This window comes from Phasianus colchicus, unplaced genomic scaffold (genome assembly GCF_987193195.1).
Source record: "Phasianus colchicus unplaced genomic scaffold, bPhaCol1.hap1.1 HAP1_SCAFFOLD_117, whole genome shotgun sequence".
NCBI classification, from domain to species: Eukaryota; Metazoa; Chordata; class Aves; order Galliformes; family Phasianidae; genus Phasianus; species Phasianus colchicus.
The window spans coordinates 1-12,804 of record NW_028325287.1 but is presented as its reverse complement, the minus strand read 5'-3'; the positions used below and the strand labels follow the sequence as shown (position 1 = coordinate 12,804).

The 12,804-nt window shown below is 46.4% G+C and overlaps 1 protein-coding gene across 4 annotated transcripts; it reads right to left on the bottom strand.

Moving 5' to 3' along the window:
- Positions 1 to 1,255: 1,255 nt before the first annotated feature.
- On the bottom strand, positions 1,256 to 12,780 carry LOC116230690 (interferon-induced very large GTPase 1-like). Of its 4 annotated transcripts, none has more exons than XM_090133786.1 (3): positions 10,590 to 12,780; positions 9,731 to 9,788; positions 1,256 to 9,477 (listed from the first exon to the last, which is right to left on the bottom strand). In XM_090133786.1, the coding sequence occupies exon 3, from the start codon at positions 9,473 to 9,475 to the stop codon at positions 2,171 to 2,173; it is 7,305 nt and encodes a 2,434-aa protein (XP_089989912.1). In that variant the 5' UTR covers positions 9,476 to 9,477; positions 9,731 to 9,788; positions 10,590 to 12,780; the 3' UTR covers positions 1,256 to 2,170. The 4 variants fall into 4 exon arrangements, with proteins under 4 accessions (XP_089989912.1, XP_089989915.1, XP_089989913.1 ...); XM_090133789.1 differs by having other exon boundaries at positions 11,202 to 12,780; XM_090133787.1 differs by having other exon boundaries at positions 9,731 to 12,780.
- Positions 12,781 to 12,804: the final 24 nt, after the last annotated feature.

Sequence of the window (12,804 nt, the reverse complement as noted above, 5' to 3'; positions counted from 1 at the left end):
CGCCATGGAGAAGCCCCACACCTGGATGAAATATTCCATATGGGGCCTCACAAGGGTAAAGCAGAAAGGGACAATCCCTCATCCTGCTGGCAGCTCATCTTGTGATGGAGCCCAGGATAACATTGGCCTTTAGGGCTGCAAGCGCACACTGCTGGCTTGTGTTCAGTTTTTGATCAACCAGGACCCCTAAGTCCTTCTCAGCAGGGCCGCTCTAAAGGAGTTCTTCTCTCAGTATACACATCTGGGATTCCCTTGACCCAAGTGCACTTTGCTTTGCAGAACCTCATCAGGTTCACAAGGGCCCAACTTTTGAGTTTGTTAAGGTCCCTCTGGATGGCATCCCTTCCTTCTGCAGTATCAACTGCACCGCTCAGCTTGGTGTCATCAGCAAACTTGTTGAAGGTGCACTCCATCCCATCATCTATGTCACTGATGAAGGTGTTAGAGAGTACTGGTTCCAAGACCAACCTCTCATTGCTCATCACCGGCCTCCACCTGGACGTACAGCCTCTTCTGACCAGTTCCTTACGCACTAAATAGTCCACCCCTCAAATTCGTCTCTCTCCAATTTAGAGATAAGGATGTGGTGTGGGACCATGTCAAAGGCCTTGCAGAAGTCCAGGTAGAGACTCTGTGCCCCACAGTTGCAATAAAGAAAGAAATGAGGGTTTCAGGGTAGGAGGACCGTGCATATAGATTTTGTGGCAGTGGGCACAGAAAGTTTGACTACAAAGAAGGGGAATGCTGTCTGGGTGGAGTCCCACAGTTCCTTGGTGATGAGGGCCACAAGGTTGCTCGGAAGGCTGGAGCACCTCTCCTATGAAGATAGGTTGAAAGTTGGCCTTGTTTGGTTCAGAAAAGAGAATGCTTCAGGGAGACTTCTTTGTGGCCTTCCAGTACCTAAGGTTGCCTATATGGAAGCACGGAAGGACGATTTGTCAGGCACTATAGTATGGAATGGTTTTAAACAATGAGGGGAGATTGAGATTTAGATTTAGAAATTACCAAGAAATTGTTTAGTCAGAGGGTGCTGAGGCCCTGGCACAGGCTGCTGACAGAAGCTATGAATGCCTCATCCCTGGAAGTGCTCAACAACGGGCTGGATGGGGCTTTGTTCAGCTTGATTTGATGGGAGGTGTTCCAGCCCATAGCAGGGATTAGGACTGGGTGGGCTTTAAGGTCCCTTCCTACTCTAACCATGGGAGGATTCTACAATAATTGTGGCTTAAGTGGAAAGAAAGCACGCAGAGACCAGTCCAGTCCAACTCTACCAGTTTATTAGCAAAGCCTGCAAGAGACTATAACAAATCACAAACTTTCCAGGAGAATCAACTGTACTGCAGGAATTGTGCAGCAAACCCCACTGTCTGCTGTGCTGGTACAGGCAGAGCTGGTGAGATGTTCTCCAGACCAGCACCCAGTTCCCACCTGCCTTCACAACACAAATGCTGACATCACACACTGCTGATATCTACTGAGAAAGCTGCAGAGATAACTAATTCTCTATGTTGGTTATACAAGGGGCTTTTGCTCAGAATCTAAGCACATGCTAGATGTAGTTGGATTGGCTGCAAGATGAAGGGGAGTACACCAGGAGATCTTAGCAGGAGCTCATGGGACTGTGAGCACATCTTAACATAGGAAGGATACCTTATGAACATGCAATTAAATCACTATAACTGAGCTGAGTACTAAGTTCAGCAAGAAGGGGTTTTTAGCTCCCCACAAATGTTTACCTGCTCTCAGACATCACTGTCCTTTCTTTATGTGTGACAAGGTTTCCTGCAGGGAAACTATTCTTTTGCCCGAGTCATTTATTTTCACATAGCAGCAGATAATTTGGTACTTTCCAATGCTGCCTTAGTCTTTAACTTTATCTGTATGAATGGTTGCTGCAGAAATGTGATCTTTTTTTGCTCTAAGACAAAGCTGATGCAAGTGTTTATGGCAAGAAAGGAAGAGGAGTTTGACTTCATCATGAAGCAGGTCCATTTCTGAGGAGTGGCAGGAATAGCACACCTCATTTTGTCCAGCCCTACAAGAAGTTAGATGCAGTTCTTTTGAAATTGTTGAAGGCCATAATTGTTACAACAGTATTTTGTGGAGAGCCTTAAGTCATGTCCTTCTGAAATGCAAAGCAGTTGCAGATTTTCCTTCGTGTCAACTTAGCCTACCTCAGTTCGTCAAGTGCTTCCTGCTTTGTAATTGTGTGCCATGAAGGAGGGATTTCTCCTTTGCCATGAAATTTACCATTGTAGAATTCTTCTAGCTGTGCCCTGAAATGACACACAAACCATTTCCAGTATTTTTGCATGGATGTATCAGGAAGAATGTTCCAAGTGGAATAAGGATGTCCTGCATCTCGGTATTTCTTGTATGGGATCCATGTGTCTTCACCAATCCTGAAGCTACAGTCGCTGACAACACTGCTAGAGCAAATATCAATGACAAGGTTGTCTGTTTCATGCCATTTGTATCCGCCCAAAACTTCTGGACGATGGAAGACAAGTTGGTGGTCTCCATCATGGTTTGGGATAGTGTTTGTGCAAACTGCCCCACAAAATGGACACTGCTCCTTGCAGCCTGGAAAGTGTTCCAGCAGTATTGTGTGAGGCTGCTTTTCAAATGAGCTCAAATCAGCACGAGCAAACTCTTCCTTGAGACGATCCCTCAGGGGAGAAAGTGCCTCCGTCATGGCGTTATTCAGGAACTCTATGTCTGTTATCTCCAGATGTTCAATGCCAACCAGGTCACTCCTGGGCAATCTTAGGTCCCCTCCAAGTTCTCTGCAGAATTCATCCAGCCAAAGAGAGATTATCTTATTGCTGTCTCTTCTGTCTTTAACAACTGTGGTTGATGTAAATACAGCTTTCTGAATTTTTTCATAGTACTGGGTAAGAGTTTCATTTAAAAACATCACCAGTCGACTGTTCTTATCTAAACAGTATGTCTTCACATGTGTCTGAATGTAATTCTCCAAAAAGTCTGATGGGGAACTAAGATACAGCTTGAATTTTTCAAAATTTTCTTCTTGTGCCAGGTATTTCAGTATGCAAACTTCCAGATTGGCTCTACTGCCATTGAAGTCTCGTATTTCACTCCTCATTTGTTCAGCTATGACAAGAGCTGTCTTGTCATAGATGGCCAGGCGAAGACCTGGGTCGATCTTGCTGCACAGGAAATCAGCAAATGTTGTGATAGAAGTGGCACCTTGGCAAGAAATCTGGAAACATTTGAAGAAATCTTCTCTCTTGCTCTCCAGGTAGATGACTGGGTCATTTGCTTTCCTGAAGGCTGCGTGCATGTCTTTAAACCTGGCTGCTGCCATTGTGCACAGATACACTGAAAGATCTATCTCGTAATCTTTTGTAAAATGACATTTTTCCGAGCTAGGGACAGTTTTCACACCTTCCTGCACTTCATTTAGTATTTCATGAATAAAAGTGTGACTGTAATCCATTTTGTCCTTTTCCTTCTGGTCAATGTTTTCCTTCACACGCCTTATGATGCGGTCTGTAACGTGCTGTAAGGTGCTCAAATCAGACTCACGAAAATAAGACATAAATTTGTCCAAAACCTTTTTCTGGGATATGTGTTTCTTCATATCAAGTGAAAAGGTGGTCTGCTTGGAAGATTTCAAGATTCGATCAGCTATATTTGAACCCTCCTTAAAGTGTTTGAGAAGGACATTTTCTATTTCCACATCGATGTCCACCTCTTCCAGAGTGGGAGCATTAGAAGACACTTCAGTAACCCAGGTCATCCAGAGGGAATCAAAGTTCCTCCTCAATTCTCGTTCACTTAATTTCTGGCCTACTACAGACAGAGCCAGCTCCCTGCTCTTTTTCAGGAGCTCATTTTCATATTCAGATTTCCTCTCATCCAATCTACTCTGGCTCTTCTTTAGTTCTAGAAGCTTATCACACTTCCTCTTGGTTTCATCAAGAAGGGACGTTTTTAGCTCTTTCAGATTCAGTTCCGTCCTACTTTTCCACTGAATCAGTATTTCACAGTCTCTGTCTTCACTGAAGAACTTCTCCACGTCTTTGGTGATGGCATCACTTGTTTCTTGCACCAGATTTTCAAGCTCTTTCATGGTGACTTTCTCCAGCTCTCCATTCCGAATCTTATTGTCCAGTTGCATTTGCAAGTCTAAGACGTGCCTTCTCAGTTTCCAGGTCCACTGACTAAAGGAGGTTTCCAGTTTCTTGTACGCAGCAATCTCCAATGAGTTCTTGAAGCTGAAAATGAAGTTTTCATTCCGCAAGGCGTTCCACAGGTCACTAATACGAACTTTCAAGCTGGAGAGCCTCAGAACACTGCCCGGAGATTCCTTCTTGGCGTCTTGGAGAATTTTGCTCTTTAATTGCTGGACGTTCTGGCTGTAGGTGGGGTTGGGTGGTGCCATTGGCGGGTTACCCTCCCACAGGTGAGCAAAGTAATGAATGTGGGTGTTCACGTCAAAGCGGATGACATCACTGAAGCAGGTGATGTCACAGAATTCCTGCTGGGCTGCTGTCACTGTCATTTCATCCAGTTTCTGCTGCAGACGCCTTTGTCCTTCCATGTTCTGTTCCTTTGCTGTTATTGCGCCCACATTTTGATGCACAAACAGGCAGCCTGGGGAAAGCTTGACTTGCTTCATCCTCAGAAAAGCCTGCACTGCAATCTGAAGGATGTCTTGCATTTCGGAAGGGTTCTCTCCAAAGATGTTGATTAGAGTCATGTTGCCAATGCCAATGACAAAGGTGGCCAGCTCGTTGTCATGATTCAGTGAGTGCTTATTGGCCATCTCTATGGCACGAAGTCCTTCCGTGTCCACAACCAGCATGTAATCAAAGTTCACATCCTGCTGTAGTTTCTCGTCCACTTTAATGAGCTGCATAAAAGCTCCCCGGGTGCATCTGCCGGCACTGACATTGAACTGGAGACCGAACATGGCGTTCAGTAGGGTTGACTTCCCTGTGCTCTGGATACCAAGCACGGAGAGGACAAAGACTCGCTTGTCACCTAACCTCTCAATTAACCTGTCAAAGATTGCTGCAACCCATTGTAAGGGTACGTAAGAAACATCGCCATCCATCAGCTCAATGGGATATCCTGAAACCATCAGATCAGCTGCAATTTCAGGTAGTTTGAGAAAACAAACATGTTTGGTATCGGTTGATTCAAGAGCTTCATAAATCTGCCCTACCTCTCTCAAAATATGCTCAAGGCCAACGGATGAATCACTGATTTCATTGGAAAGGGACTCTAACCTTTTCGTCATTACAGTTTTGGGGTTGTTTTCTTCATTGCTTTTCTTTATTGCCAGGATTTGAGACCATAACTGATGATAGTCTCTCTTCAGTTCATCAAGGCGATCGGAGGACAGGTCATCCATGAATATCTTCATCCACTGCAGGAAATATTTCTTGGTGTTGACTGGCTGTGACTGGAGAAAGCCAAGGAATGATTCCATCAGCTGATTGAGGGGAAATGCTTTGTCTAGTTGCTTTCTTCTTATTGCAACTTTGTCACATTCAATTTGGCTCCGATGATGTTCTATGCTCTTGTTCCTCTTCTCCTGTAAGCGAGTGAGTTCTCTGTCCTTTTTACACCAATTGTACCACAGTTTTCCTTGAAGAGGCAGTAGCTTTGATTTGATCTCAGACAGCTGCTCTCCCTTCAGCAGCTTCACCAGCTCGTTTGCCTTTTCTTTGGCTATCACACATGCTTCTGCATCTTCATCAACTATGAAGCCATGCTGGCGAGCTGTGCCCAGACACATATCGAGGCTAGAGAGTGTGCTTGAGCCCTCCAGGAGATCTCGGATTCTTTTTGTCAGCTCACCGATTAATTCTGCTTCATTCCTGTTCTTGATACCTATTCTTATGTTCTGGCTAGATCGGCCAGCTGCAATGTTCTCTTTCTCAGTGAAAAGACAAACCAAGGGCCTCTGAGACTGCCACAGGTCCTGTAAAATTCTCCTGCCTTTCCTATCACCCTGATCAGACTCAGAAACGAGAACCACGTTCACAGCAGAGATCTCCTGCAAGAAGCTCAGCTGTGGCTCGTGATCCCTGGCATCTCCGTGCAGGTTACAGAAAGCAACACAACTGTCAAAACTGTCATCGTTGCTACCACGGGGACAATACCAGGAGATCTCCACCACACCTTTCATCAGCAAACAGTCTTTGGTGCTGCCTTTGCAATGCCGATGGAAAAACGTGTCGTGTTTTTGTTTGCTCAGCAGAGCGTTCAGGATCTGAGACTTGGAAGAGGAAGGAGAGCTGCCGATGCGTATGAAGGACACAATGGGTGTCTCTGCTTGATAAATAAGTTTGTTTGTGTAGCTGCTACTTTTCGTCTGCTCTCCTGATTTTGCTGTTCCTTTCCAGCTCTTTTTGATTTGGCTGAGGGACCAGAGAGGGAACTCAATCTCTGAAGTGCATGGGTTGGGTACCAGGAGGGGGAGTGCAAACTGGCAGAAGGCAAGCTTTGATGCAATGTACTGCCTCATGAAATCATTGGCACAATGAAAAATGGCCATCTGGAGGTCCATAGGGTGCACATGGCTCTCCCTGGTTGCAGATTCAGGGGCTCCTTCATCCAAATCACTGAAAAAGTCATCAAAGGAATCAGAGGGCTCTTCCTCTGTGGCTTTGGGTGCAGGAGTGACTTCTGTCTTACTCTCATCCTTGCAAGTCAGGTACCTCACACTGTAGTCCACACACAATAGCTTTTGAAGGAAGTAAAATGGGAGTTCACTCTCCTTGCTGGGCTGGCTGTCACGTACAGATGTCTTGTGTATGATGTGGAAGTCTTCCGACCCCATTTTTCTTGGATAGTATCTTTCCAGCCCAAGGCGCTTAAGTAAGTTGAGGAACTCTGGGTTTGCACTGGCTTGATTAGTTTTGGATTGGCTGTCATCTGACTGGAGTTTGCATGGACTGCAAGGCGGTATTCCTTGCAAAGTCTCTTCCATGTCTTTGATTATGCTGTGTTTCTTCAGATCAACAGAGGTGTCCTCCAATTGCCCACTGATGTAGGACTGCAAGTCTCTTTCCAGCCCCTCCCAGTCTCTGAAGGCATTCTGTCTCTTGAGGAGATCTTCTATCTGTGCACACCATGAGTTCTTCATCTTCTCTTCCATGAACACTAAGCGGTCAGTCTTCTGCTCAGGGGACACCTCACTGCTTTCAGATGTTATGGTGAGGCCTGTGAAGAGCAGGAAGGCCTGGGCTCTGTAAACATCCTGCTCCTTCAGGCTCTGATACTCATCATATGCTGTTTGCATTTCCTTGGCCATGAAGTGAATTTCTGGACAACCAAGGAGGTACTGAAAAGTGCTGCTTTCTACTTGGTATCCTATTGTGGTTGTAACTAAGAGCACTAAGAGTTCTGTGTCTCTCTCTGCCTTTTCCTGCAGATACTGGAGCAAAGAATAAACAGCCAGGCTTACAGTCAGGGTGGCTTTGATCTTTGCTTCATGAATGGCAGATACAGAGGTGGCTGGGGAGTAGGTGACTTCCTGAATGTGCTCCTTCATTCGCTGCAGTGTCTTGATGAGATCCTGAATCTCAGAAATATTGGGAGTTTTGGTAAACGTGTGCCCAGTGTTGAAAATCCATTGCATAATGAAGGAAGCCTTAGGGAAGTCCTTAACAGAATAGATGTGAGGATGCAGCAGGCACTGCATCAGAGATTTGATGTAGGTGATGTTTTCTGGAGGCGATTTTTGGCAAAACAGAACGGTATTCACCAGGAACTCCTGCAATGCCTTATGTGACAGGCATACATTGATCCAGACACTGAGATTTTTTGTTTTTTCATACAGAGCCTGTTTGAAATCTGTCAACGTGAGCAGTTTCCTTTCATCCCCAGTGACCTCCCAGGTCTTCACGTGCTCCAGGAAAACTCTGGCCTCTTCCACGGCACTGGCCAGTTCCTCTCCAAACACTGTGCCAACACTGTGATTTGTGAGTGCTTCATATGCAGCCCTGAGGCTGCTGCTCATCTGATAGGTGGATTTAAAATCACCGCTGTGGTTGGACAGGATTATGTCCCACACTGGGATCAGCTGAAAGCCCCTGTCGATAACACACCAGGTTGTGTTACTGGCCACAAGCCCACACTTCCACTGGGCAAGGCAATCTGTCTCTGATGGACCTCCTGTGTTGGTCACGGAGAGCTGAATCGCTGTGTGGCTGCTGCCTCTATCGCTTCTCCCAAGTGATGCTTGTGAGCTGGACTTTGAAACGTCAACATTCATTCCCACACTGACAGCAAAGCTGCTGAAGCTTGCCCTGACAAAGCAGTTCAGTGCTTCAGATGCTTGTTGCTTCATCTCTTCCCTTTGCTCTTCCCTGAATCCTTCGGAAGATGCTTTCCACCAGAATATGCCCCCGAAGTGGAGGGGTCCCTGGTTGAGGTGGGACCCAAACCTGCTGAAGAAGCTGGCACACCTGCTCTTCAGCATGTTGAGCCTGTCTGCCTCCTGGGTGATGCTCAGAAGCTCCTCGATGTGTTGCAGCTCCCTCAGGGCCCCATCTGAGAGGCGAAGCTGGTCCTTTTGGAAGTAGCAGGAGGCCAGAGGGGTGTACTGGTACTTGGTGGTACAAATGTATGTCTGCTCTGAATGTGAGTGGTGAGTGTCTTCCTTGCGTGAGGAGCTGCTGTAATCTTCACCTTCTTCAACACTGATGCCCCAGAATCCGGCTTTGGCAGAAACGCTTAGGCTGAAGCCCAGCTGCTCCATGGACTTGGTGAAATTGGCTTCTGCTGCAGAGGAGGAGAACTCCTTCCTCTCAAGCAGAGACCCTTGCTCCGGGCCAGCAAGCTTGAAACCCGTGGGGACTCTGATGAGCTGCTCTCGCTTTGTCAGCACATCTGCCAGGCTGTTGGTTCGGTAAACGCCCTGCAGAGCCAGGCCTCCTGATGCCCGTCTCAGGACCTCCTCATCAGAGACATTCTCACTCCTGCCCAAGGACATCTCCTGCTGCTCCAGTTGCTTCTGGATGCTTGCAAGCACATCTGCCAAGGCCTTCTCTGGTGGTGGCCAGTACTCCCTGGGAATGTCCATGGCTTGCCATAGTGCCTCCTCTTTCTGTGTTATCATCTCCTTGCTATAGCTGTGGCTCTGATGCATATCTTTCAGCTCCTGCATGGCTCGCTTAGTTTCTTCTTGCCTCTGCTTCATCATCTCCAGGCGCTGCTTCTGCAGCTCCTCAGCAGTTGCTTTGTTGTCTGTAATTTGGAGAAGCTTTCGGAGTGCTGTTTTCTCCCAGGGGTACCGTACCTCACTCTCCAGCTTCAGATAATCTTCATATTGCAGATGCTTCAAGGCTTCTTTTGATTTCACACCTAATACCTTCATCAGCTTGGGAAGCCAGTATCCTCCATCCAGTCCTTCGCTCTGAAATGTTTCTGCCAGCAGTTGTTTAGCAAGATTTGCCTTTTCCAAATCCTCTGCTCTCTTCTCCTGGGACTCCATGGCTGTGGAAGAGGTAAACAGATTGCAGTTGAAGGCACATTAGAAGAGCCACCACTTTTTCATAGAAAAGGCCTCTCCACAGCTTCTTCCCAGAGGATTCTTCCCACCTGGCTGCTAGAAACCAAGTTTGGCCACCCAAGAAACAGGTTGGTATGGACAGACACCCAAACACACCCTGGACTTGGCTACACAACCAAGCATGGACAGGGAGCTGCCTTCAGCAGCACCCATGTGTGTCCGCCAGACTGCTCTCACCTGTCACAGGCTCTCCTTCCTTTCAGCGCACAGACATGAGGTAGAGTGGGATTGCACACTGTGAGAAACATGTTCAAAATCAAAAATTTCTAATCAGGCAAATATCTTTATGAATCACATAATCATAGAAATGCTCAGGTTGGAAAAGACTTTAGTGATCATCAAGTCTGACCGCAACCTAAACATACAACCCTAACAACTCTCTGCTAAATCATTATCCCTGAGCACCACATCCAAACGTATTCTAAACACATCCAGGGATGGTGACTCAACCACGTCCCTAGGGAGCCTTATTGCAGTGCTTAACAGCCCTTTCTGTAAAGACGTTTTTCCTGATATCTGTCCTAAACCTGCCCTAGCGCAACTTGAGGCCATTTCCCCTTGTCCTGTCACAGGAGCAGTGAAGAGTAGTTTATTCATTATTGCAATAACGGGTGCACACCCCCTACTGACAAGGGAGAAAGTGAGCACCTAATCAGTGAAATCCATTCTGTTATATGCCCTGGGTCTGACGCAGGTAATGCCTCTGCCGGAACTCACTGGTTGAGCGTCTCAGGCTCACAGTCTTCCCAATGTTGTTGCTACAATGCCTTTCCATACAATGTCTGTTAACAACCCACTGTTTTCAGGCTTGTTCTGTACTCTTTGTGGTGATAGGAGGGCAATGTTTCCAAAAATTAGCACAGTGTTCTGTCCTGTGCTAGGCTCTCCCCTACCCTACATAATGTGCCAAGTCTACCCTGGTCTGAACGCCTCTGTCTCAACTTTACTCTGTTCAGCAGCTTTCTTGGTGAAAAACAACTTATCCTACACAACATACAGAAATACTGGAAATTTCCACAGCAAAAACACAACCTACCTCTCACAACAGGGACAGAGAGGGAAGGATTTAATATGGAGGCCGGACAGAGTGCAGTGACCAAGGCTGGGCTTGCTCAGACAAGTGATCTGCCACTGGTCTCATGACAGCAGCCCCTTTCACATCCTCTTCTGCCTATTCCTCTTTTTTAGTCCCCTTCCGTTTCCCTTTAACATCATTCCACAGGCTGTCCTCAAATATCTCAAAGTTCTCCTGTTCCCTGTGGTTAATCCAAGTTGAGTCTCTCCAGAGCAGGGCCCAGAGTGTTCTGTCACCCATGAAGCAGCCATTGGAGACTTTGGGTCATCAGCCTTTGCGGGAATTCAAGATAGAATCTTAAGAGCAGAAGGTGCAGAACAAAATTAACATCAGGAAGGTCAAATGATGAGAACAAAGGACTCCTTCAGGAGACAGAAACAAGAATCAATCGAGCCACATGATCCGTGCAAAGTAACGACTGTGATTAGAGGAAGACTTTGATTGGATGAATGCCTGCATGCATGGTTAAGGAGTAGACCATGGGTGACTGTGTGAAATGCTTTGTTGACACGTAAAAGTGGGTGGGAAAGTTACAAGAGAGAACATGGGAATGTAGATAAGGGATGTCAGAACCTGCAATGAACGATTCGGATGGTTCCCACATCTGAGTCTGTGCCCTTAGGTGCTGCAGCTGGTGCCCAGCAAGGCAGTGCTCTCCACCAGTGAGTACTTGATGACAGCCTGCAGCACGGTGACTGATATGGAGTTCATCCCGCCCCACTGTGTCACACAGGTGGGCTGCAGGGAGCTCACCCACTCCAGGATCTCGCTGTACTTGATGGGCTCATCCAAGTTCAGCAGGTTGGGGTTGACGCTGCGGACAGCGTGCGTGTAGACCTGCAGCAGCTGAATGCCACACTTCTGCTCCGCTTGCTGATGTGCTGCAATGGGCTGCCCAGGGCAGTGGTGGATTCATCGACCTTGAAGGCATTCAAGGAACATTTAGACAGTGTGTTGAGGGACATAGTGTAGTGGGAAATATTGGTGATAGGTGGACAGTTGTACTGGATGATCTTGTACGTCTTTTCCAACCTTGCTGATTCCACGATTCTGTGATTCTTAAGAAAGTTGACAACCCTGCCTTGTTTGCACAGCTCAGGTGAGTTTTTCATTATGTCTCTCACCATACTCTTCCTTATTTTATTACACATATTCCATCACACACTACATTGCCTAGTCCATTAACTGGGGGCAGCTGTAAGGTTGATCAAGCCACAGTAATATTTCCTATCCCTCAGTTATTTCAACATGCACGACTCTCCCATCAATTTATCCATCAGAATAGGAGAGCCTTACAAAAACAATTCCAACTGACAGAGGATCAAGGCTGTAACATTATTCTAACGTGCCCAGACTGCCAGGCAATTGTCTCTTTGCCTCAAATAGTGACAAATTCCCACGGCACAGCACCTCTTCAACTCTGGCAGACAGATGTCACTCATGTTGAAGAATTTGGCCATCTTAAATATGTACATGTAACAACAGATACTCCTTCTTCTTACATATTTGCCACAGTGCATACAGGTGAACGCGGTCGTGATGCCTGTCAACATTGGTTATCTGCCTGCGCTGCTATGGGGATCCCACATACTATAAAAATGGATGATGGCCCGGCATATACATCCATGGCCATTCAAATATTCCTCCAAGAATGGAGGGTTAGACGTATTACAGGCAATCCCCATTCTCCCACTGGACAAACTATCATTGAATGTGATAGTTTCATTTCATATATCATTGAAATATAAATAGATTATGTAAGGCTTAACTTGTGCTGAATTTTTTGAATCAGGATCATTAGATACAACTCATGTAGACCAGCATTTTGGGGCCTCCCCAGTGCTCAAGGAACAGCTGACGGTTAATGTTTGGAAATGACCACAGGGCATTGGGAAGGTCCCTTACCATTGATAACTTGGGTTGTGGATATGCTTGTGTTTCCACAGTGAAACACACAGGCCCTAGCTGGGTTCCAGCGCAATACATTCGGTCTCATCTCAAGGCAGAGAACAGCATCCAGCCCTCATAATGACTGAACTGTGTATTTCTTTCTTATTGGTATTATTTGGTACAATGTTGTATTGTAGATAACTCATGGGTGCTTCAAGAGTTACAATTATTAGGTCTGGAGCCCCTGGTACAAGAAAGAGAACTGTTGGAGAGGGTCCAGAGGAGA

What these genes read in the sequence shown, in the direction of transcription:
- LOC116230690 (XM_090133787.1), bottom strand. Translation starts at nt 9,475, where the DNA reads ATGGAGTCCCAGGAGAAGAGAGCAGAGGATTTGGAAAAGGCAAATCTT.